General features: G+C 48.3%; 1 protein-coding gene across 1 annotated transcript; it reads left to right on the forward strand.

Annotated features, from left to right (window-relative positions):
* The first annotated feature begins 8,606 nt into the window (after positions 1 to 8,606).
* On the forward strand, positions 8,607 to 9,539 carry LOC125133290 (olfactory receptor 13H1-like). The gene is given in 1 exon segment (XM_047791396.1): positions 8,607 to 9,539. A coding segment is annotated over 1 exon segment (933 nt).
* The last annotated feature ends 17,067 nt before the right edge of the window (positions 9,540 to 26,606 follow it).

The raw sequence follows: 26,606 nt of genomic DNA on the forward strand, positions 1-26,606 counted from the left end.
TTTCTTTTGCATTTTCCTGACAGCTACAGAGTTTGTGGGTTTTCTCATCGATTCAATAGTCTCCCTTCTGATGGTCTCGTTTAAGGTGTTTCCCCCTCAATATTTTCGACTTTAGTTTTTTCCCCTCTTTTTCTTCATAGAGGTTATTTTTGTGTTCAAGATATGGGCTCTCTTTGAAACATATGTGTTGCGAATAATTTCCCAGACTATCGCCGGCATTTTCATTGCCTTCGTTGTGGGTGTATGCATGTGTGTGTTTGTGTGTGTTTGATAAAGGCAGTGCCTGGTTTTAATATAGTCAAGCCAATCACACTGATGTAGAAGTCGAAACAGCCACCAACAGAATGTGTCTCTTACTGTCTACTAAAAGTTTTATTGATTTTTCTTTTGTCTTTTTGCCTTTTCTAGGGCCACTCCTGTGGCATGTGGAGGTTCCCAGGCTAGGGGTCTAATCAGAGCTGTAGCTGCTGGCCTACACCAGAGCCACAGCAACGCCAGATCCGAGCCAAGTCTGTGACCTACACCACAGCTCACCGCAACGCTGGATCCTTAACTCACTGAGCAAGGCCAGGGATCGAACCCACAACCTCATGGTTCCTCGTCGGATTCTTTAACCTCTGAGCCACGATGGGAACTCCAAGTTTTATTGATTTTGAATTTACCTTTCTTTCTTCCTTTAGAGGGAATGTAATTTTAAGGATAGTTTGAGATGGAGAAAATTTCATGTTTCCTCTTAACAATGGTGAATTGATCTGAGACCAGTAATTGAAATAGCTTTACTGTCTTCATGTCTCTGCAAAGCCATTTTCTCCTCTAAATGAAATAAACATCTGTGTGTTGGCTCGTGTCTTTACTCTCTCTTCTAGCTCATTGGTCAGATTTCCTTATTATTAATGTTGGTGGCTTTGAGATAAGCATCGCTTTCTGCTAGAGCTGGCCCATTATCTTCCCATGTACATTTTATTTTATTTGACTTTTTAGGGCTGCGCTGGTGGCATATGGAGGTTCCCAAGCTAGGGGTCGACTCAGAGCTGTAGCCACTGACCTACACCACAGCTCACAGCAACCCTGGATCCTTAACCCACTGAGCGAGACCAGGGAACGAACCTGCATCCTCATGGATGTTAGTCAGATTTGTATCTGCTGAGCCACGACAGGAACTCCCCCACATACATTTTAGATTCAATTTGCCTTGTTTCACACATATGCATATGCTTACACATACATTTGTGTGATTTTGTGATGGCATAAGATCTATAGACTCATACATATTAAAATGAAAAGTGAAACTTACTGACTTCTCAAACGTATAACCTGCTTCCATTTATGTAGGTGCTCTTTAATTCTTCTTCTTCCTCTCTCTTTTTTTTTAATTTTATGTTTTATTTTTAAGGCCTCACTTGCAGCATATGGAGTTTCCCAGGCTAGGGGTTGAATTGGAGCTGCAGCTGGTAGCCTACACCACAGCCACAGCAACATGGGATCTAAGCCCCATCTGTGACCTATGCCACAGCTCATGGAAACACCAGATCCATAACCCACTGAGTGAGGCCAGGGATTGAACCTGCATCCTCATGGGTCCTAGAGGAGTTTTGTTACTGTGGAGCCATGATGGGAACTCCACACTTTCTTTTTTGTGATGAGCGTTCCTGGAAAGTTCTCTCAGCAAATGCCCAGTGTTTAATACAGTAGGAACCACAGCCATCATGCTGTTCATGAAATTTATAGACTTTTTCATCCCATCAAACTGCAACTTTTAATCAACCACGCCCTGTTTCCCTCCACCTCCTAGACTCTGGTAACCACTGTTCTATTATCTGCTTCTCTGTATTCATTTTTTTAAACTTCCATGTGCAAGTGAGATCATGCAATTTTTTCCAGGAAGATTTGCTTTTGTTTCTTTGGGGACCAACCCACCAAACAAACAAACAAATGCACACACACACACACACACACACACACACACACACACACAAAATTTCCCCTAAAAGCAAACCAAAACCAAAACCAAACCTACATTCAACTTTCTGCAAAAAGGGACTTTGAAAGCTAATGACAGAGTCTGATTTTGCCAAGACCAGCTCAGCAGGATGGGGCTGAAGAACGGGTGCTGTGGAACTTAAGGAAAAAAGTTAACATAAAATAAAACAAGACACAGAAACAGAGACAGTGAAGGTGGGAACCAGGGGACTCAAGTTCTCTGGGACCAAGAGCCCCGCCTCAAGAAAACACACCACTGTTATTTTACTTTTTTGATGAGATCACATGAGGAGGGGCTATGGGTTGATACTCAAGCAAGAAGATTGGAAAAACATGTCTCATGACATGGCTTCTTCAATTTCTTTGGATAGGCTGAAGCCCCAATCTCAGCGATATGCTGTCTCAAGGTCACAAGCAGGCTGACCAGCCCTCCTGGTTTGCCCAGCTTTGTTCCTAGAACCCAGGACTTTCAGCACTGAAACTGGGCAAATCTGGGAAAACCGGGCTGTCTTGCCCACTCTTAAAGGCAGAGGGACCTTGGTTTCCTTTGCCCAATGCTCGTTTTTGTCTGAGTGCATCCGTGGTCCCAGGTCTCGTTTATCTCTCACTCCATCACAGTCGCAGAATGGTGGTGTCGGGTGGCCGAGTGCCGTGACATTCTGGCTGTTCCACAGGAGGACAGCAGCCCAGCTCCTGCATGTCAAGGGCTGCTTCTCTGTCTCAGACTAAAATCCCCTGAAGACTTCTCTCTCCAAGTCTGTGAATGCTTTCTGGGCCACAAGCTGGATGGCTCTGTCCCTTTCAAGCACAAGAAGTATGACTCTCAGAAAGACCCTATAACGGATCTGTGCTGTAGGTGGGACGACAGCCCCACACCCGGACTGTGAGTTCCCATCTGGAGTCACCTGCATGCTCATGGTGGCAGATTCTGATGGGAGGGAGGGATCCACTCACATGAAAGTTTTCCTCTAATGACTCTGAGGGATGCAGAAAGATTTCTTTTTTCCAACGTCCCAGTCCGATCTTTGCTAACAAGCACGGTTCCCCAGGTGGTGCCCAGGAACCTCCAGAGATGCAGGGGGAAGGGGCTCCAATTGCTCAGTGCTCCCTGCATCCTCAGTTCTCCATCCATTCCCATGGGGCTTTCAGGAGACTCTGGGAGCCTGAAGGGCAAAAAGGCAGAGAGAGGGAGATGGAGCATCTTTCAGGGAGCCTGCTTGAGAAAAAGCTTAGATCCATGATATTTCACAGGGGCCCCTCGGATTTGCTTTCTTATTCTCCCCAAAGGTTCAGAGAAGCCTGAATCCTCTTTGTGTGTGGTGTCCTCATGGAAAGCATGGAAGAAGTTCCTGGATTAGACTCTACTGGATCCAGGTGTGTGGTTGGGTATTGGGGAGGTATGGGAAGAGGCTGGTCTACCTGATTCAGTTTTATCCATCCATCCATCCATCCATCCATCCATCCAACCATCCATCCATCTCCAACCATCCATCCATCTCCATCCATCATCCATCATCCATCTCCATCCATCTCCACCCATTTCCATCCATCATCCATCTCCATCCATCATCCATCCATCCATTCAACCATCCATCCATCTCCAACCATCCATCTATCTCCATCCATCATCCATCTCCATCCATCATCCATCCATCCATCATCCATCCATCCATCTCCATCCATTGTCCATCATCCATCCATCGTCCATCTCCATCCATCATCCATAACCCACCCATCTCCATCCATCCGTCATCTGTCCATCTAGCCATCCTTCATCCACCCATCATCCATCCTGTCCTCTCTGCCTGGTGTCCTCTTCCCTCTCCCTCTTGGCCATGCCAATAGGGTCATATTTTTTTCTCCCAACACTCTCCCATCACTTCCTTGGGCAGCATTTCTGCCCCCTCAGATTAAGGCAGAGTCCCTTTTGCTCATGTCAGAATCCCAAGTTCCTACAAGGGCTACATCGATACTTAGTTTTCCCACTGAATTCCCTTCTCCTAGTATAGACATCCCCTCTCATCCCCTCAAAGGACAGCATTCAATATGGGTGTCAGGTCAAAGGAGCACACCCATTTCCTCCCTCATGTTAAAAAATTGCAACCTATTCACTGTTCTCTTCCTCACTGTCGCATCCTAATAATTGCCTGAACCTGACTCACTCTCCTGTCCTTTTTATTTAAGGATATATTAGAAATCTATGTGTAGCACTGTAAACGTTTCCTTATTCTTTTCTTTTCACATATTTTCTGTGTTATAGATGGATCCCAAACCCATATTTATAGATACTGAGATAGTTGTTCATCTTCTGGGATATAACCTAGTATTTATCTTTTAAAAACACATTGGAGGAGTTCCCGTCATGGCTCCGTGGTTAACGAATCTGATGAGGAACCATGAGGTTGCGGGTTCGATCCCTGGCCTTGCTCAGTGGATTAAGGATCTGGCGTTGCCGTGAGCTGTGGTGCAGATGTGGCTTGGATTCCGCGTTGCTGTGGCTCTGGCATAGGCTGGTGGCTACAGCTCCAATTCGACCCCTAGCCTGGGAACCTCCATATGCCGCAGGAGCAGCCCTAGAAAAGGCAAAAAGACAAAAAACAAAACAAAACAACACATTGGAAAACTGTCCTGTTTACCTCTCGTTTTGCACACGTGATCACATTCGTACACAAGTTCCTAGGAGTTGCAGAATTTGGTAAAAGTTACAATGCACTTATGGATCGTCACGGAAGGGAGAAAAGTGGAAGCAGAACAAGGTCTTTCGACATTCCAGGGTGTCCAAATCCTGTGAAGGGGCGATTAGAAGAGATTTGTGTTTATTCAGCATCCAGGATGGACCAGGCAGGTTTCTCCCTTACTATTCTTTTCTCATTCAATCCCTCAACTCTCCTGCCTGCATGGTGGGGTAATTCTCCCCATTTCCCAGATGAGGAACTGAGACCATGAGCAGCGAAGGGACTTGGGGACGATGACACGGATTCGGGAGCACAGCGACTCTTTGTGTGAGGGAGGTGCCACGGCAGCCTCCTTGGGGACCTTTTGCCATAAGATGCTCAAATTCCTCAAGACCAGGAATCCCTGCCCTGTTGGGTAGCCGTTTCACCTTCAGTTCCCGTGATATTGCCCTGCAGGTTTGAGGGTTACTTTATTTACATGCTCTTTGTCTCTATCCTGTCACCACCACTGATTGGAATTATTTGGAGTTTGGACACCTTAACTTATTACTAGGTCTCTGTACCTAGAGCAGACTCATGGGTAATAAACACTTGCCGAAGAAATGGGTGAGTAATGATAGTTAGGGCTTGCTCTTTTCTTTTCTTTGTCCTTCAAGTCTCCACTTTGTTCTTAGTATTTTTATTTTATTTTATTTTATTTTATTTTATTTTATTTTATTTTATTTTATTTTATTTTATTTTATTTTATTTTCTTCTTTTTTACGGCCGCACCCACAGCATGTGAAAATTCCCAGGCTGGGGATGGAATCAGAGCTGTAGCCGCTGGCCTGCGCCACAGCCACAGCCACAGCCAGGCCACATTCGAGCTGCCTCTGCAACCTACACCACAGCTAATGGCAACACTGGATCCTTAACCCACTGAGTGAGGCCACGGGTACAACCCGTGTCCTCACGGATACTAGTCAGATTCGTTATTGTTGAGCCATGATGGAAACTCTCTTAGTGTTATTTAAAATATCTGGCCATGTAATTTCACTTCTCAATGATTACCCTAAGGAAAAAATTTTATAAGCATGTCAAGATGTATGTATAATAATAATTGACAAAAATTTTTATTGTAAAAATTGTTTATTATAGTTTAAAAATGTAAATAACTGAAAATGTCAAAATTAGGGATTAAATATGTAAACCATGCTACACCTATCAATGCTTGGAACATAACTTGATTTGAAAGCATTATGGAAAACCGATTCATTTGTAGGAAAATGTGTGAGCGCTAGCTTCGTAAGTGAAGAAAAGTAGTTTCAAAATTAAATGAAATATACATTCCTGTTTTGCTTCTGTGTATGCATTTGTGTGTTTGTATTTCTAGGTTTTTGTGTATGCCAAGAAGTATGGTGTAAATGAGCTATAGTAAATTATGAATGTGTCCATAGTGGTAAAATTGGCCAATTAGGAGTTCGAGTCGTGGCGCAGTGGTTAACGAATCCGACTAGGAACCATGAGGTTGCGGGTTCGGTCCCTGCCCTTGCTCAGTGGATTAACGATCCGGCATTGCTGTGAGCTGTGGTGTAGGTTGCAGACGCGGCTTGGATCCCACATTGCTGTGGCTCTGGCGTAGGCTGGTGGCTACGGCTCCGATTTGACCCCTAGCCTGGGAACCTCCATATGCCACGGGAGCGGCCCAAGAAATAGCAACAACAACAACAACAACAATAACAACAACAAAAGACAAAAAAAAAAGGCCAATTAGTTTTATTTATTTTTATCTTTGCAGTATTTTTTCTATTTCTGAAAAGTGTAAACATGATTAATTAAACTTTGAGGATAATTAATAATATGAAGTGTTGCCTTCTTTTTGCACCTACCATATGCCAGCTTCTATGCTTTTTTTTTGTTTTTTTTTGTCTTTTTGCCATTTCTTGGGCCACTCCCGCGGCATACGGAGGTTCCCAGGCTAGGGGCTGAATCGGAGCTGTAGCCATAGGCCTACACCAGAGCCACAGGATCCGAGCCGCATCTGCTCACGGAAATGCCGGATCCTTAACCCACTGAGCAAGGGCAGGGATTGAACCTGAAACCTCATGGTTCCTAGTTGGATTTGTTCACCTCTGCGCCACAATGGGACCTCCATGTGCTTGCTATTTCTTAACCGTGCTTATGTATAATCCCCCCAATGTTGCTGTGAGGAAGTCTTTTTGTTTGTTTGTATTTTGCTTTGCTTTTTAGGGCCATAGGTGCGGCATGTGGAGGTTCCCAGGCTAGGGGTTGAATTGGAGCTCTAGCTGCTGGCCTACACCATAGCCAGAGCAACGTGGGATCGGAGCCGAATCCACAACCTACACCACAGCTCATGGCAATGCTGGATCCTAAGCCCACTGAGCGAGGCCAAGGATTGAACCCCTGTCCTCATGGATACTAGTCAGATTTGTTTCCTCTCCACCATGATGGGAACTCCCCAAGGAGGATTCTTAAATCATTCACTTTACAGATGAACTCAGGAATCTGAGTGAGTTTTCCAAGTTTACACAGCGAAAGGACAGAGCTGGGATTTAAAGGTGGGCTATTGTGACAGCTGATGTCTCATCCAGCCCTCTCTCCATTCTGCTTGCGGTTACAGGGATCTAAATGCGTTATAACTCATAAAACTGTAGACCAAGAAGATCAGCTTTATGTCTGTTAATTTGTAACCCGATATTTTTACTTTGGTTCTTTTAAGGAATTCACAAATGAGAATAGTAGGAGGAAAGCAAGCCATCTGTTTGTTCCACACTGGGGAGGAAGGGGAAGCAAGTAGGGTTCGGTGAGGTGACGACTCCTAAATTCCCATATGGACACCCCTGAGCCCGATCGGCAGGTGAATCAGGCCAGAAGGAAAAGCTCTACAGCTTTAGGAAGATGCTAAACGGAAGCCGACACATGTTTCTGCATCCCAGAGGCCGTGGTAAGCCAAGGAGAATCCTGATCTGAGGAGGGCAGGCCTGCGTCCCAATCTCCACGTGATTTTAAATGTTTTCATTGCTAGTGCGGGATGAAAGCATAAATGAGAGCCAGACCTAACACCCTCGTGCTACTCTTTTTTTTTAAAAAAATTACTCAGTGAATTTTATTACATTTATAGCTATACAGTGATGAGTGCTGCTCTTTCTTTTAAAGTTTTATTGGAATTTAATTGACATACAATGTTGGGTTAGTTTCAGGTGTGCAGCAAAGTGAATCAGTTATACCTGCACATGTATCCATTCGGTTTCAGATTTTTTTTTCCCGGTTCCCCGTATAGGTTATTACACAGTATTGAGCAGAGTTCCCTGTGCTATGCAGTAGGTCCTTGTTACCATCTATTTTACATGTAGTAGTGCGCATTCATCAATCCCAACCCATAATTTATCCCTTCCCCCACACGTTTCCTTTCAAATTTTTCTTTAGTCCATCACCTCTTTGAGGGCAGGGTCTGTTTTCTTGCTCACCAGTGATGTTCCATTGCCTGGGGTGGAGTCGGGCCTGAATTATCATCTACTCAAAAGCGTGTGTTGAAGGCGTGAGTAAATCTCCTAAAGACGCAACGAATGAATCCATCCATAAATGGACTTGGGATAGAATGACTCAGCTCTAAATGCATGCACGAAATAACCCGTTAACCAGCACGTACAGGAGGCAGCGAATGAAGGACTCAATCCGTCTGACACTCTGTCAGCCTATGCATCAACAAATGGTAATACGATCGGATGAGTCGGTGAGGGTTCTGAATGGCCACTTACATTAAGCACCATGCCCAGCAAAGGACATGGCAACGCAGGGGTGAGGAAGTGGTGACCTTTGCAGTCGTGCCCAGGAAACCATGAACGGTGGTGCCTTGAAAGTGTGAAACTGTGTTTATCTGAAGTTGCCTGTTTCTGAATGACCCCTTAAGAGGATCCTATTCTCCCGCCCAGCTAGGGTTTCAGAAGGAGCATGAGCACCCAGAACAGCACAGGGGAGACCTTCGTGCTGCTTGGGCTGTCCCAGCACCCACGGGCTCAGGCCGTCTTCTTCTGCCTGCTTCTCCTGTCCTATCTCATCACTTTTTTTGGGAACAGCCTCATCCTGCTCCTGATCTGCTGGGATCCCCGGCTCCACACGCCCATGTACTTCTTCCTCAGCAACCTGTCCTTCCTGGACGTATGTTACACCTCATCCAGCGTCCCCCAGGTTCTCCCCCCCAGATGCTTGGTGGCCCTTCCCGTCATCTCGCTAGGACCGTGCTTGGCCCAGATGGCCACGGGACTGTACCTGGGTGTCGTGGAGTGTCTCCTGCTGGCTGCCATGGCCTATGATCGCTCTGTGGCCATCGGTGACCCCCTGCGCTACTCTGTGCGCATGGGGCCCCGGCTTTGTGGCCTGCTGGCCAGGACCTCCTGGATGGCAGCCTTCTTGTTGACGGTGGTCCCTGTGATGACCATGCCCTTGGAGTTCTGTGGTCACCAGGTCATCAACCACTTCTCGTGTGAGCTCCTGGTCCTGCTCAAGCTTGCCTGCTCTGACCTGCGTTTCTACAAGTCACTCATGGTGGGCACCAGCGCCCTGACCCTGCTGGCCCCTCTCACCTTCATCGTGGCCTCCTATGGAAGGATCCTGGTGGCAGTGCTGTGGCTGCGGTCCGTGGAGGGCTGAGGCAAGGCATTTTCCACATGTGGCTCCCACCTCACAGTGGTGGCCCTCTTCTATGGCACAGCTATCTCCATGTACATGAGGCCCCAGGACAAGCCCATCCACTATCAAGACAAGGTCGTTTCCATGACCTACGGCGTCCTCACCCCCATGATGAACCCCCTCATCTACAGCCTGCGGAACAAGGACATGAAAGGGGTCCTCAAGAGACTCCTGGGGAGAAGGACTGACCTCTAAGAGGTTGTATGGAGGGGAGAAGAGATAAGTTAACTTCATCGATTGCTTATTTGAGGCTGTGAACTGTATCCTTGCAATGATACTAGGAGGATGTGTTACACCTTCTCTCTCTCTCTCTCTCTCGAACGCACAAAAACTTTTAAAAAATGCAATCCTATCATCCGAAAGTCTACAAACAATAAGGGCTGGAGAGGGTATGGAGAAAAGGGATCCCTCCTGCACTGTTGGTGGGAATGTAAATTGGTGTAACCAGTGTGGAAAACAGTATGGAGATGCCTCAGGAAACTAAAAATAGAATTATCATTTGATCCAGTCATCCCACTCCTGGGCATCTATCCAGAGAAAACCACGACTCGCAAAGACACATGTACTCCAATGTTCATTGCAGCACTATTTGCAATAGCCAAGACACGGAAACAACCTAAATGTCCATCGACAGAGGAATGGATCAAGAAGATGTGGTACATATACACAATGGAATATTACTCAGCCATGAAAAGGAACGAAATATCGGCATTTGCAGCAACATGGGTGGACCTAGAAATGATGCTAAGTGAAGTCAGTCAGACAATGAGACACCAACGTCAAATGCTATCGCTTACATGTGGAATCTAAAAAAGGGACACAATGAGCTTTTTTGTAGAACAGATACCGAGTCACAGACTTTGAAAAACTGATGGTTTCCAAAGGAGACACGTTGGGGGTGGGGGCATGGGCTGGGGGTTTGGGATGGAAATGCTATAAAATTGGGTTGTGATGATTGCTATACAGCTCTAAATGTAATAAAATATGCAGTCCTATACTAGTTCCTCTGTGGAAGTGAAGCAAAAACCAACTGGGCAGTAACGAGGGCAAGAGCCTAGGTTCAGTGTGTGTGTGTGTATGTGTGTGTGTGTCGTTGTGTGGAGTGTGGACAAGAGGGAGACTGCCCCCAGAAGTTCCCAGTGGCTAAAGGGGGAAAGGAATGACCTACTCTGCCACCAGGGTTCAGGGCCCAGGGGCCAGCCCCCTGCAGGAACTGTGACTGTGGCCTCCTTTGTGGCCTTGGTGGCTCACTCTGGGAAGCTAAAAACGGTGTGTGTATTTCAGAGGCACTGATCTTGCTGCCTTTGTGGCCCCTGCCAGCTAGTCCTTTCCTGCCTGGCATTACCTCTCTGCCAAGAGCTGTGAGAGATCAGGGATTTAACCTACTTACAAACTAGTCTATTCAGTGGATGCTGGAAAAAGACACGAGGATCCTGGGTCAGAGACAGAGGCTCTAGAACTCAGGCCAAAGCAGAACCCAACACTTCAAGTTCATTTGCACCAGTTACCTGTGCCCTCGAAGTCCCACAGGGATGATTGCAAAGAGCTTATTACAGAAAAGAAAATCATAGACTTGGAGAAAAGACTTGTGGCTGCCCCGAGGGGAGAGTGAGGGAGTGGGAGGGATCGGGAGCTTGGGGTTAACGAATGCAAACGATTGCTCTTGGAACGGATTAACCATGAGAGCCTGCTGTGTAGCACTGAGAACTATGTCTAGATCCTGACATCGCAACACAGCTGTGGGAGGAAAAAGTATGTATACATGCATGTGTAACTTGGTCTCCGTGCTGTACAGCGGAAAAACAAAATCAATAAATTTTTCTAGACCAGAGCTTATTTGGGAGAATTGTGTGTGTAGCCGGCTGCCTTCTAGGAGACGAGCTCTGAGTGTAGAGGCTGTAACTCTTTTACAGTCAACAGAAGCAAGGTTGCTCTTTTGGGTAGAGGTTCTTTCAGGCTGTGAAATTCCTCATTGCAGACAAACCCTGAGAAATGGCCTGGGTAAAAAGAAGTCAGGTGGCGGTCCTGGCAGACCCAGTAAGAACTTGCATCTGTACTCACACACCAGTGATTTTTTCTTTTTCCAACACCTCCCTTTCCTCTGAAGTCCTCTCCTGTGTGGTCTCATTTGGTAAAGGTGGAGGATTGAAGCACCCAGCGTGGCAGGGACTAGCCCAAAGACCCACCACTAGGGCGGGGTACAGGCGAGACGGAGACCCGTTCATCTGATGTGCTGCCTCCCTGCAGCGTGATACCATAGCTGCGTGATGCCAAGAAAAGGACTCTGGCCCTTTCTCTTTATTCTGGGCACGGTTTCCTTTTATCCTGGCCTCGCTGCCTCGAGACTCTCTCCTACCACAGAGGTGTCACTTTCCCCATTGGGAACAGGATTGTGAAAATCATAACCATAGCTGGTGTATTTAACTATTGTTGGGTATCGAACTCTCCAAGTTACTTGATGTCACTGTTTCCCAATCCATCAGTTAGGATGGATCACCTCTATAGCAAAGATTGGTACTTTGCGTCCATAAAGCAGGCAAATATTTTCCTGGTTAAGCCCTTTACGTAACCTGCCCAGCCTCACCATTGACTAAGATTTCTCCTTGGAGCTGCAAGGACATTGAGTTTATAGATTCAGTGACAGTGAAGGGAGGCAGGTGATGCTTACCAACTTGTGCCAGGGTGACCTCAGAGTATATTTATGGAACAAACTGGGGTCAAGAGCCATTGTTTTATAAAGAGGAAGAAAAGGCCCCAACCAGGGACATGAAGCAACTTCAGCCACACATGAAATCTGCTTATGAATTTATTCCACCACTCGACCGTCACTTAACATATGTCACAGGATAGGACCCAGGCTGGTTACTGAGGTGATAGAGCACAGATAATGCTCTTATAATTCCCAAATTCATGATGCCTTATGGCGTGTCTGTGGGTGCCACACTGGTTATTATAACATTTACATGCTCATTTCCCCAATTTTAGAACAGTTCCTGCATATAAAATGTCTTTTAAAAATTGCTTTTGGCAACCCTGAAAAATCATACTCTTTTGAAAGATGGAGAAGGAAAAATAAAACAGGGGAAAAGAAGGGAGAAAGAGAGAGAAAATGCAATGGGAGAGAATGGCAAAGAGAGAGAGAACAGTGCATTCTGAAGGAAGGCGATTCTGGGAGAGAAATGAACAGGCAAATGGAAAAACTCGGAGAGAGAGAGTGCAAAAGACACTTCGATGCAGCAACTGACAAGTGAGTCAGAGAGACAAGCAGAAATGAAACAGAGTGAAGGACAGACATGAAGTGGCAGGGGGACCGATGAAGACATTTGGAGAAACCACAACAGAAAGACTGAAAAAGGCAGAGATATAGACACAAAGAGGGCTGGGAAACAAACAAACAAACAAAAAAACTGACACAGAGGTGGGGATAGAGAGAAGAGAACTTCAGAGAGAGAGGAATTGAGGGCTATTTAGGGAGCTGAACAAAGAAAGAGACAGGAAGGCAAGACAATGACAAAAGATAAAGAAATAAGCAAGGCTCCCGGCATCTCCCCACCCCGCCAGTCTGCCTTCAGTTCCCACATCCAGGGAGAGCAGGCAGAGCTCCCGGGAGAGCTCAAGCCAGGCTGTGCTCTTGGACCAAGGTCTCTCCACCAAAGCATCATTAGTGATGGCCAACTGGGGTTCCAAATGGGAGCCCAGAGTCCTGACCTGAGGCTTGGTCGGAGCAGGGAGTCTGGTGGTGGCTTCTTCCAGTCCCCTGGGACAAGGGTTCTCCTGGGAACCTGTGAGAGCACTTTAATTCTTCCTGTGATGGGGCCAGTTTGGGCCACTTGCCACCCTCTCAGCTTCTGAGCCCAGGTGCCAGGAATCCAGATGTGCTGCGCATCCTTGCTCTTGGGGAGCCATCTGACTGGCCTGCTATGGGGAGGAGCTGGAGCTTTGAAGCTGCTTCATGGTGAAGGAGGACATAGGACACTTCTGAGTGGAGGTGAGTCTGTGGCAGGTTGTGGAATTTGGGGAGATCCACATGCAGGCAGCCTGGTGTTTGGTGCTCCAGAGACCACAATGTGCTCAATTATTTGTGTGGGAGGGCAATTTGGGGGGCACAATGTGCCCCATTTTGAAGACTTTTGTGACCCAAAAGGCACACACTCCTTCCCCCCCTCCCCCCCGCCTTTTTAGGGCCAAACCCGTGGCATATAGAGGTTCCCAGGCTAGGGGTTGAATCAGGAGCCACAGCCACAGCCACACCAGATCTGAGCCACGTCTGCGATCTACACCACCGCTCACAGCAACACCAGATCCTTTAACCCACTGAGCGGGGCCAGGGATTGAACCTGTGTCCTCATGGATGTTAGTCAGATTCGTTTCCACTGAGCCATGACGGGAACTCCGGCACACGCTACTTCCGCTTGCACCACTTCTGCTGCGCTTCACCTGAACCCACGGCTTCTATACGTCTTTCAATGCGAGGTCATCTGCTTATCTCAGATCTCCGTCTCCAGCCATCACCTCCTTCTCTGCAGCCGAGGATCCTGCAGACAACTGCCTATTGGAGAGAGTATTTATTTTTGGACTCCCAAAGTCCTAAAATTCAATAAGCTCCCCCCTCCCCCCAGTCAAGTTCCCTTAATACGTGGGAGTATTTGGAGAATAAGGATTCTTAATTTCAGGTGCATTTCATTTTTTAAGCACAGCTTAGTGCATGCATAGAACTCACAGCTTTTCTCCAATGGCTTCAGGTTTTGCAAACTGATCTTGTGCCCTCTGATTGCTACTCTCCGTGGTCTCGTTCCTACATGGTCTGGCCCATGTTGACCTCTCCAGCTTCATTCTTTTTTTGTTTTTTTGTTTTTTGAAGGGGGAGGCTGCCATACCTGTGGCAGGCAGAAGGTCCCAGTTCAGGGATCAAACCCCCACCACAGCAGTAAGCGGAGCCACAGCAGTGACCCTCTGATTCTTAACCCGTGAGGCCACTAGGGAACTCCTCCATCTTCCTTCTTATCCTTCCCTTTATTTATGGCACTCCAGCTACTGGCATTCTGTTGTACCCCAAGCTTATTCCTGCCTCAGCACCTTTGCATTTGCCATTTCCTCTACCTCACATGCTCTTTAAAAAAATTTATTAGAATATAGTTGACTGGCAAAGTTGTGTTCATTTCAGGTGTACAGCAAAGTAAATCAGTTACACATATAAGTACACCTGCTACTTTTCAGATTCTTTTCCCACATGGGTGGTTACACAGTATCGAGTAAAGTTCCCAGTGCTCTACAGTCGGTCCTTCTTACCCATCTATTTTCTATGCAGAAGTGTGTGCGTGTCTTCCCACAGCCCCAAACGCTCTTTCCCCAAGCGCTCAGGCTGAGGGATTCCTCAGGACATGGCTCGCATGTCAGATTCTCTGGTCTCTGCTTTAAAACAGCCCACCTGATGATCACACTCTATCATATTACACTCTAGTATTTCCTGCGTCACCGGTCGTCTCTCTCTGAAAACATACGATTGTCCGCTTGCTCGTTGGTTATCTGCCTCCCTAAGGGCAACATACGTTCTGGGATAGGAGAAGCATCATTTATCAGCCCCTCCCATGAACCCCAGGCGCCAGCACAGTTCCTCATGCTTGTTAAGCAAAGAAATGCTTGAGGGGGTGGAGAGCAAATAGGGAAGGTTTAGAGGTTGAAGCACAGGTGGGGGCGCTGGGGGTGCCCGAAAAATAGTCCCAGGTAGGAAGGGCCTCGTAGAGGTGTGGAGGAATTTCCACCTTGTCCTGGAGGCCAAGGAGACCCACGGGGGATGGTCGGGTTGGGTGGGGATATGATCCAGTGTGGTGCTTCTCTCCTGGAGAAGGAGAGTTAAGACAGATGGACAGGCAAGAAGCGAGGCGCCCACCTTCTCCTTTTCCCCCTCCCTCTCCTTCTTCTTCCAGCTGCACCTGCACCACATGGAAGCTTCCAGGCCAGGGGTCTAATCAGAGCTTCAGCGGCCAGCCTACACCACAGCCACAGCAACATCCGATCCGCGCCGTGTCTGCGACTGACACCACAGCTCACGGCAGCGGCAGCGCCGGATCCTTCACCCACGGCTCAGGACCAGCAATGGAACCTGTGTCCTCATGGATGCTAGTCGGGTTTGTTAACCACTGAGCTGCGACAGGAACTCCAGGATTTCATTCTTTAAAAAATCTAACAGAATTTCTGATTTTCAGGGGTGTTACTGACATTTCAGAAACACAGTGCTAAAAGAAATCCTAAGCATGCCACGGCATCTCACAGATTTTATGATATTGACATTCTGTTAAAAATTACGCATAACTTAATGGGAGGCTCCAGGACCATTAGGCATTTAAAATTAGAGCTATGGTATCCACAGTTTGAAAATGTCAGATTTGGGGACCATAGTCTCCAAGAGTACTTTAAAACGAGAATAAAATTGATACCGTAGCCATCTGAAGAAACAACATATGATTCGGGATTTTAACAGATAGGTACATTTGGAGATCTGGACCACACTGAAGATACATCGAATAACTCTGAAGTGAAAAGGAGATGTGCCAGTCTGGGTCATGCTTCCGTCTCCAGCGCCTAACACTGAATCCAGCCCGTGACGGGCACACAGGCTGCCCCTCAGACTCTCCTAACAAGCACCTGGATTATTATTATCATTATTTTTGTCTTTTTTCCTTTTCTTGGGCTGCTCCCTCGGCATATGGAGGATCCCAGGCTAGGGGTCTCATCAGAGCTGTTGCTGCCGGCCTTCGCCAGAACCACAGCAACGCGGGATCTGAGCCGCATCTGCAACCTCCACCACAGCTCACGGCAACGCCGGATCCATAACCCACTGAGCAAGGCCAGGGATCGAACCCGCAACCTCATGGTTCCTCGTTGGATTCATTAACCACTGCGCCACGATGGGAACTCCAGCTCCTATTCTTCAAGAAGCTTGTGAGTTAGGTATAGTCCCTTGTCCTCATCTAACAAACGAGGAGACAGAGGCACAGAGAGGCGACGGCATTGTTCTCCATCAGGAGCAGACTCTTTACAGAACCACTCCAGGGCAGAGACACCCTTCCCCTGCCGTGGGGAGGGGAAAGGGCCCTCCCAAGACAAAGGGAAGGCAACGTGCAACATCAGCACCTGGACACACAGCCGGTTTTGTAACAATGTAGCAACCTGCATCCATGGATCTATAACTGTTCACTCAGAAATTACAGAATGTATGTTACCTTAAAAGGGGGACAAAGGGACCAAAGAGTAAAAGGAAAAAAAATCATGGAGGGTCGGAGGGCATGTAAGACAGCGCCCTGCCGTGTTCGGGGCTCAGCCTTAGGATATGAATCTGCTGAGCCAGCGCCCACATGAATAAATGCTGCTCCCTGGCAAAAAGGCCTCAGTGTCCTGTCTCCCTGTATGTAAGTCCTACAACACCCCCACCCCAGCCACTATCCTCCACTCTTAACAAATGCGCACGAATACAACTTCAATGCCAGGCTCTGGGATCAGCCGTGGGGGTGTGGTCAGCTGGGAAAAAAACCAGCATAGATTGCCCTCTTTTTTTTTTTTTTTTGTCTTTTTAGGGCCACACCCAAGGCGTATGGAAGTTCCCAGGCTAGGAACTTGCCTACGCCAGAGCCACAGCAACGCTGGATCCAAGCCACCTCTGCAACCTACACCACAGGTCATAGCAACGCTGGATCCTTCACCCACTGAGCAAGGCCAGGGATCAAACCTGCGTCCTCAGGGATCCTAGTCATATTCCTTTCCGCTGAGCCACGACCAGAGCTCCCACCCCGACTCTTGAGGAAGGGCACTGTCCACAGAGTTCCTGGGAGAGGAACCGGCTAGATTTCTCTTCTGTCCATTGCCTGCCCTGTGCTTGACCACTGCAGATCCGGTGCTGCCAGAGGAGGAGCAGAGACCAGAGTCCTGAGCCGGGCTGTTTCTGCAATGAACTGACTCCTCTGCTGGTACTGGGGAGAGAGAAGGGGGACGGTGGGGAGAAGCGGGGTCGGGGAGGAGAGACCATAGGAAGGGGAGTTAAGACAGGGAGGGGGAGAGATGACAGGTGTTGGAGAATAAGGGCTAGGCAGAGGGAAAAGACGGAGAGAGCTAGTGGTAAAGCCGGGAAAAGGAAGACAAGGGTGATTAGAGAAATGGGGAGAAACTGAGGAAGCAAGGAGTTCCCATCGTGGCGCAGTGGTTAATGAATCCGACGAGGAACCATGAGGTTGCGGGTTCGATCCCTGGCCTTGCTCAGTGGGTTAAGGATCCGGCGTTGCCGTGAGCTGTGGTGGAGGTTGCAGATGCGGCTCAGATCCCGCGTTGCTGTGGTTCTGGCGAAGGCCGGCAGCAACAGCTCTGATGAGACCCCTAGCCTGGGAACCTCCATATGCTGGCAGGAGCAGCCCAAGAAAAGGCAAATAAGACCAAAAAAATAAAATAAAATAAAATAAAAAATAAAAAAATAAAACAACTAAGGAAGCAAGAAAGGGAAGAGGGAGAGAGGAAGAAATGAATGACCCAGTGAGAGCTTGCCTGGCGGCCGGCCGGAGACGGGGTGGGAAACAGAGGCAGAAAGAGGAGAGATAGAGGGGGAGGGAGAAGGAAGGAAGCAAAGGGGCCAAGGAAAAGGCCCAGTGCCGCACCCTCGCCCCACTAGGGGCTGTGCAGTGGGGCCTCACAACTGGGCTTCTCCCCCAGGATGGGCCTGGCTGCCTGGAATGAGATGCGGACCTCAGACTTTGTGCTGCTGGGGCTGTGGGCTCTGTCCACTTGCAGCTCACACCTGGCGGTGGTGGTCTCTTCTACCGCATGGTGACTGCCATGTACCTGCGCCCCAGGGCTCCAGCACCCTGCCTGCCAAGCGCCACAAGCTGGTGGCTGTTTTCTATCTTGTCATAACTCCTGTCCTGAACCCACTCATCTACAGCCTTCGGAACCGCGAGGTCCATGCGGCAGCCTGCTATGCCCTCGCCGGCCTCCGGGGGTTCCTCACTGCCCTGGGTTGAGCTAGAAGCTTCCTCCTGGCTGTGATCTTGAACAGTACATGTCACTGGACCTCTCTGACTCCTTGAGTGCATTGTCTATATGGATCTCTGTGCATAGGTCAGGGGCCCACCAACATTGCTGTAACGGGCCAGAACGTAAATATTTTTTCAGCTTTGCCAGTTATACCTTCTCTGTTGCAACTGCTGAGCTCTGCCACTGCAGCCTGGGAGCCTCATACAATCTGCGAATGAGTATAATTGTACAGGTCAACGTCTCTGAGAAAGAATGGACATGGGTATAGCATGGCTGATCGACTTTGCTGTACACCTGAAACCAACGCAACACTGTAAGTCACCTAGACTCCAAATTTATTTAAAAGAAAAAGAAAAAGAAAAACCTCTTCAGGAATGCTGAGATTTGAATTTTATGTAAATGCTCACTGATTACAAAATAATCTTCTTTTGATTTTCTTTTCAATCATGTGAGACCTTTTTTTTTTTTGGCTTGAGGGTCACAGGCAATGGGATAGGGGCATAGTTTGCGGATTCTTGATGTGGGATAAAAGACTGACCCAAAAGAATCAGTGGCAGGATGAAAGTATGTCCAGTATGGACTTTCACTTTTTTTTTTGAACCCAGCTCCATGTAAGACATTCGTTGTCACTCAGATATAATACATTACCCTTGATGTAGAATTTACGAGCCAAGCTTTTTCAATAAGGACTTTGCGTGTCATAACTCACGCTGCAGAATAACCTGATGAAGTAGATTAGACTGTGATCCTCCTTTCACACATTTAAGGGGGGGGGAATGAAGGCACAAGTAAGTCGGGTCACACATGCAGCTGGGAGGGGACGCATGAGAGTCAAAGGCGGGCAGTTTCCAGAACCATGTGCGACAGCATGGTTGCACCTGGTGTTATGCAAAGTCACCTGGAGAGAGCCAAGGCTGTGTGACCGCACTCATATGTGGGATCTGAAACTGACCTGGGTGTGGACAGGGAGAAAGATACAGCAACACTGATTCCACATGGATGGGGTGTGGATATACATGGAGAAATCGATCCAGACGTGAGCAGAGAGAAAGGAATATGGATGTAGGTATAGATAACGACATGGATATGGCTGAAACGTCACCCATCCTTCAGTCCTGGGACACCGATATTCTCTGTTCTACTCCATTTTGTTTTGTTTGGTTTTTTGTTTTTTTGTTTTTGTTTTTGGCCTGTGCCTGTGGCATGCAGAAATTCCTGGGCCAGGGATTGAACCCAAGCACAGCAGTGACAATGCTGGGTTCTTAACCTGCTGAGCCACCCGGGAACTCATGGTCTATCCCATTTCTAATACTGTTTGTGACTTAGTAAACTGACTCACAGTTGGTAAAGCACTTAAATAGGCACCTGGCACATCCTGGGCAATCAACAAATGGTTAAGTTCACTCATTCATCCTACAAACACATATGGTGCCCTCTCAATATGATGGGGCTACTGCAGGGCCTGGAGAGGTGGCATTGTGGTCAGGCACGCAGTTATAACATACCGAGAACATTTCCAACTTTTTTTTTTTTTGAATGCATTCACTGGATGTGGAAATTCCTGGGCTAGGAATCAAACCTGCACCGCGACAGGTATCCAAGCCGCTGCAATGACAATACTGGATTCTCAACCCACTGAGCCACCAGGGAGCTCCTGGAGAATGTTTCTGGAGCCAGGCATTGTGCTAGTCCCTTAGAAGTAGGAGGTATATTGATCATTATCTCACACACACACACACACACACACACACACACACACACACACACACACCCCATTAGGAGGTAGGAACTATTTTATGCCCCTTTTATAGAAGGGAAAACTGTATGTCATGATGTTCAAACCCTTTGTCCAAGCAAGCAAGGCTGGGAAGACTGGTTGCAAAGGCCACACACCCAACCGCTGTCATCAACAGCTAGTACTTTCATTTTCTGTAATAAGGCCCTTAAAATGGGTATTTTTATGGTTGAAGTGTGGCAGCCCTAGAGGAAAGAGCATGAATCCTAAGCACGGAGTTCCTTTCAGCTCCCCTGACATAACCAGGAGTCATGGGGGTGTGGGGAAGGGTGGCATGGCCATGATGAGACATGAGGGTGGGGGTGTGGGGCGCTGGGGGAATTTGGGGGGCTCAAATGCCAGCGTGAAGAACGTGGGCTTCTTATGTGAGTGATAGGAGCAGACAGAATCCAGCTCCTCCGGGATATCCTGGAGGCGGGAGGTAGGAAGGACCATGGGATGGAGAAGCCCAGGAGGAGGGAAGAGGGACCACAGCCTCCAGGGAAGTGGAGGCTCCACGGTCCCCACTTCCCTCTGCCTGCACCTGGCACACCAGCATGGAGTTAGTAATGAATTCTCTGTGGGCTGAGTCCTCAGAGCCCTCATTCCGTGGCCAGAGCTGAAGACTGAAATCTCTGTTTCCTAGTCAGGCCCAGGAGCATCTGGATCAAGAGAGGTTGTTCCGTGCTCCAGACAGATCAAAAAGAAGGTGAGTGGGTCTTCAGCAAAGAGGAAGGGGTCCAGGGGGAGAGAGGACTGGGGCACCTCTGCCTACTTGTGTGATGCTGGGCCCATCACAGCCCCTCTCCCAACATTGGGGATAATTTGTAACAGTGCATCATGGCCTTGTCATTCTGCGATGGTGATGATGGTGGTGGTGGAGGTGACAGTGAGGGTGATGGTGATGGGGATGAGGATGAGGATGATGTTGATGGTGGTGGTGGTGCTGCTGATGGTGGTGGGGGTGGGGATGAAGATGGTGATGATGGTGGTGATGGTGGTGGGGTGGTGATGATGGTGATGGTGAGGATGATGGCGGGGGTGGTGAGGATGAGGGTGATGGAGATGAGGATGATGATGGTGGTGCTGATGGTGACGATGATAGTGGGGGTGGTGAGGATGAGGGTTGTGGAGATGAGGATGATGGGGACGAAAATGATGGTAATACTGTGATGAGGACATGGTGATGATAAGAAAGGGGTAACGGTGATGGACATAGTGGGGATGGAGCAGGGATGCTGATGGTGGTGATGAGATTGATGATCATGGTTATTGAATGTTCACTGTGTTCTCACGCTGGTACATGATCTCAATGGATTCTCATGACCATCTCATGGGGTGGACACCTTGGGTTTCTTTCCATCCAATTGGCTTTGCAGTCAGCTTCCTGAAACTTTGGGGGGCATGTACACTTTGCCTGGCCTTTCTCCTCCACCAGCCCAGAGCCATCAGTGTTGTTACCTCGCCTTCTCAGGTGAGGGATTGGAGGCTTCACCCAGGTTAATCCACTTGCCCAAGGTTGCATGCTTATCTGACTGGACTGTCCTCACCCTCACATGTGGTGGAAGAGTTAAGCTCTAACTCTAGCCTCCCCTACCAAGCATGCCCCCATTAATAGTGCTTCATTAAACCTCCATTTAGGAGAATAACTTCAAGGCAGAAGGTCCCTTTCCTGTCCAGAGGTGAGTGTCTTAGGTGCCTCTGGGGCTGCGTGGAATGAGGCGCTGGGTTAACAGAGGCTGTTGTCATTCTGCAGCCTGAATTTGGTTCACCTCTGCCATGGCCAGGGTAGGTTGTGGGAGGCTTCAGAGGGACATTAACAGCCAGTGTCTGGAAATCATATGGCAAGTGGAATTATTCCACGAGAGGGTGTCCTCAAATATAGACTTCACCTCGATGTGCCAGGAACTGAGGATTCAGTGGCAACCCAGGCAGAGAAGGTCCCTGCTTCAAAGGGGATAAGGTTTTGTAACCTCAGGAGTTCCTGCCATTGCTCAGCAGTTAAAGAACCAGACTAGTATCCATGAGGATGGGGGTTTGGTCCCTGGCCTCGCACAGTGGGTTAAGGATCCAGCGTTGCTGTGAGTTGTGGTGTCACGGCTTGGATCCCGAGTTGCTGTGGCTGTGGTGTAGGCTGGCAGCTGTAGCTCCAATTCGACCTGTAGCCTGGGAACTTCCATATGCCAAGAGTGCAGCCCAAAAAAGAAAAAAAAAAAAGCGGTTTGTAAGCTCTTCATATCTTGTGGACCCAGATGAAGAATTTGTGAGCCCTTTACTAGATAGAGAATATTTCTATTGGTCCAAGAGACCAGTGGTCAAAGCGCCGGATATACTTTTCCAGTTTTACCAGGATTTTAATGATTTCTGCCTCTAAATTTCTATTTCTCTCTCTTTGTTTCGCTCTGTCTCCTTTTTCCTCTCTGTTTCTCTTTCTCTCTGCCTGTCCCTCTGCCTCTGTCTTGCTGTCACTCTTTCTCTAAGAAACATGGAATTAATTACCTGAGGACCAGCAGCCGTTGTTTGTAAATGAGACCCCGCCCCCCACCCTGGGCGAAGTGTGGATCCTTTTCTCATTAAAAACACTGACACACAAGTGCAACCAATGAGAAGCAATGCAGCTGAGAGCACATGTGAAACATGACTGCCCTCTCAGCCAACCCAGACCTCCTGTTAAAAGGCAGATTCTTTTTTAAAATCAGATGAATTTATTAGGGTAGACGTAATTTACAATGTTAAGTCAATTTCTGCTGTACAGCATAGTGACCCAGTCGCATATATACACATATGTATGTACACAGACACACACACACACACACACACATTCTTTTTCTCCTATTATCTTCCATCATGGTCTCTCCCAAAAGACTGGATATAGGTCCCTGTGCTGCACACAAGGACCTCATTGCTTATCCACTCTAAATGCAAAAGGCTGTGTTTCTAAACAGCCTGCTGTCGAGCACAGCCTGAGGAGCCAAGATCTAGGAAATCCTGTTAGAGCCCTAGCAAAACCTCTTAAATCACCACCAGCCACTCCTGGCCAAAAGCAAGAATGAGGATGATCAGGAAAGACCTTGAACCCAGACCGAGGGTGTGGCTGTCCTCTTGGGCAGTCACCCAGGCCAAGGTCGGAATCAGCTGACCTCCCCGTGAGCTGCGGGGAGCTGGCAAGTTGCTTAACGTTTTGAGTCTCTGAACAGCCAAATGGGCCTGTGAGTACTTAGTTTGAAGGACTGTCACGAAGATTCCATAAAGGCGGTAAGTTGCCTAAAACAATGCCTGGGACAAAATAAGGCCCGTATAAGTGCTTGGTACATATAATATTGAGTCCTTCGCTTTCCCTCCGTGGGCATAACCGCCAGCCTGAAGGTTCATCCGTGTCATTCCCAGGAGGGCAAAGAAAATGATTTCACAGAAAGAACAGTAGATTTTGCTAAGTTTAGACAGGATGGGTGTTGGGCAGAGTTTGGAGGTGGGCCTGCTGTAGCAGTTGTTCAGGGGGTGAGTATTATAGGAGAAAGATTCTAAAAACTGTCAGACTGTCAGTATTGTATTAAAAATAACATCAGGGAGTTCCCATTGTGGCACAGCGGAAATGAATCCAACTAGTATCCATGAGGACTTGGGTTCCATTCCTGGCCCTGCTCAGTGGGTTGGGGATCCAGGGAGCTGTGGTGTAGGTCACAGATGAGGCTCGGATCCCGCGTTGCTGTGGCTGTGGTGGAGGCTGGCAGCTGTAGCTCTGACTTGACCCCTAGCCTGGGAACTTCTATATGCTGCAGGTGTGGCCCTAAAAAAAAAAAAAAAAAAAATCAATCAGTCAATCAAGGAGTTCCTGCGTGGTGCAGTGGGTTAGGTATCCAGCAGTGGCTTGGGTCATTGCTGTGGTGTGGATTCCATCCTGGCCTCGGGAACTTCTGCGTGCCATGGGTGTGGTAAAAAAAAAAAGAAAAGGGAAGAAAGAAAAGAAAATCAAGAGTCCAGTGGCAGCAGCAAGAGGCACAGTCAGTCCCTTGTTTCCTCCAGGAGTTACTTGCACTTTCCATAGATCTGACGATACTGCCCCAGACAGGGATTCATTAAATGGCTGAGTCCTTTATAAAACAGATGCAATTTATAAGCTGCCTTAGATTCACCACCAGCAGCCCCCCCCCCATGCTACTGTCTTGTTACTTTTTTGCAATATTCAGAGACAGTGTTTCTTAGCCTTAAGTGTAGCTCAAACAGGAGGTCCCAGCAGTGCATTTTCCCTTAAATAAAAAGCCATTTCCATGCTGGTGTTTCTCAAATTTCTTTTGATTATGAGAACTAGGTAGAAATAGTTTACTTCCTGGGTAAGTACACAGACATGCAGACACCTGAAAGGGAAGTTTCATGAACCAATTCTCACCCTTACTATGTACAGTCGACTTAAAAAAATATGCACAGCCTAAAAGTGGAGAGATAAATTTTTTATTTGGGGCAAAATGAGGATTGTAGCCTGGGAGGCAGCATTTCAGATAACTGAGAAACTGCTCTAAAGTGATGGGGGAAAACTCATCATAGACCTGATTTTGGTGGAGGCGGGGGTGGTACATGCATCGAAGCACACATTTGCTAAAGGCGGCTGCTGGTGGTCTCGTGAAGGTTATTGGTGGTCACGATGAGCCAAGGCCCCGTGAAGAATTTTAGTGCTTTTCTAGATACAAGGAGATGCAAGAATTGGGCTCATAAAATCTCCTGAAAAAATCTCACCTCAGAAGACTTGTTCTGCCTGTTTTCCCAGAGCACAGAGGGCTTCCCTCCTGGTCTCCACCCTGAGCTCCGTTCAGGGGTGCTGAGGGCCAGCAGCGGCCGTGGCTCAGGATTCAGTCCTTGTAGAGGCAGGTGGCAGGTGCCAAGCTCCAGCTCACAGTATCATGATCTCATTTTAAAAAATGTACCCTACTTCATCATAAGAACGCGGGCCACATCCTACTAAATTTATTTCATCATCTATTAGTGGATCACGACCCGGATTTTGGAAAGTACTGCTCTGTGGCACAGAAAGAATCCATGCCTTCTTTTCAGGTGCTGGGAAATTGGAGTGAGAAGGCATAGTAGGAGGCAGCAATGTGCCCTGATGTGCCACCTCTTCTTCATTTAATGGGTCCAACCAACATTAAAAAATTCAGATAGAATAGATAGATCCAAACCAAACAGAATAGAAAACACTGTGTGGGGAGAAAGACCATTATTTTTGTCTTCTGTTTACTGGAAAAGAGGCAACCATTTAAAGGACTAGATTTTATGGAGCACCTACTGCGACCCAGGCAGAAGTCCTCATGGATGTAACACTCCGTGGGGCAGACAGATGATAAACAGGTGAGCAAATAAACGGGCCACTTCAAAGGTGCTTTTATTTTATTTTTGTCATTTTCTTGGGCCGCTCTCGCAGCATATAGAGGTTCCCAGGCTAGGGGTTGAATCAGAGCTGTAGCCGCCAGACTATGCCAGAGTCACAGCGACGCGGGATCCGAGCCGCGTCTGCAACCTACACCACAGCTCACGGCAATGCCAGATCCTTAACCCACTGAGCAAGGCCAGGGATCGAACCGGCAACCTCGTGGTTCCTAGTCGGATTCGTTAATCACTGAGCCATGATGGGAACACTTCAAAGGTGCTTTTAGGAATGAGATGATGACACAGAGAGTGACTGGCGTATGTCCATGTTAGGGTGTGGGGAGGGGCTCCCTTAAACCAGATTATTGAGAAACAACTTCTCACAAGGAGGAGCATCCTAGCTGATATTTGAAGGAAGAGAAGGAAGCAGTTATACAAACATGCAGTAACCTGTGCGTCTCAAGAAGCAGTAGTAACAAGTGCAAAGGCCCTGGGGTGAGGGGAAAAGGCAGGTATTCGTGGATCGTGAGTAGGTCTTTGAAGCCGGACTTAGCAGGAAGCTCAGCAGAAGAGGATGGAGAGGTGGCCAGGAACCAGTCCACAGGACCCCATAAAGGGGAAACAGTGTCCTAACACCCAGGAGAGGGGATGGCAGTGCAAAAGCCCTGAGGCAGGACAAGGCCTTGAGGGTGGGCGGGGCTCCGTGGAGCGGAGTCGGAGGTGGGCGGGGCTCGGAGGAGTAGAGTCAGAGGTGGGCGGGGCTCCGTGGAGCGGAGTCAGAGGTGGGCGGGGCTCCGTGGAGCGGAGTCGGAGGTGGGCGGGGCTCCGTGGAGCGGAGTCGGAGGCGGGCAGGGCCAGGCCCGCCAGGGCCTAGAGGACTCCAGCAAGGCCTTTGGGGTCCCTGCCACGTCGACCGGGTCTGCAAGGCACGCCCTGCGTGTGGCCGGGTCTGACTTGCCTTCTAATAAGATCCTTCCCTGCTCTGCAGAGCGCGCCCTGTCGGGTCAGCGGCCAGGCAGGCGCCCCTTCCCTCTTCGTGGCTGCTCCTCACCTCTTCCCTCCTCCAGGCCGCCTCGCCCCGGGGGGCCGGGTCCCCACGCACCCCTGGGTCC

The sequence above is a fragment of the Phacochoerus africanus genome, chromosome 8 (genome assembly GCF_016906955.1).
Source record: "Phacochoerus africanus isolate WHEZ1 chromosome 8, ROS_Pafr_v1, whole genome shotgun sequence".
NCBI lineage: Eukaryota > Metazoa > Chordata > Mammalia > Artiodactyla > Suidae > Phacochoerus > Phacochoerus africanus.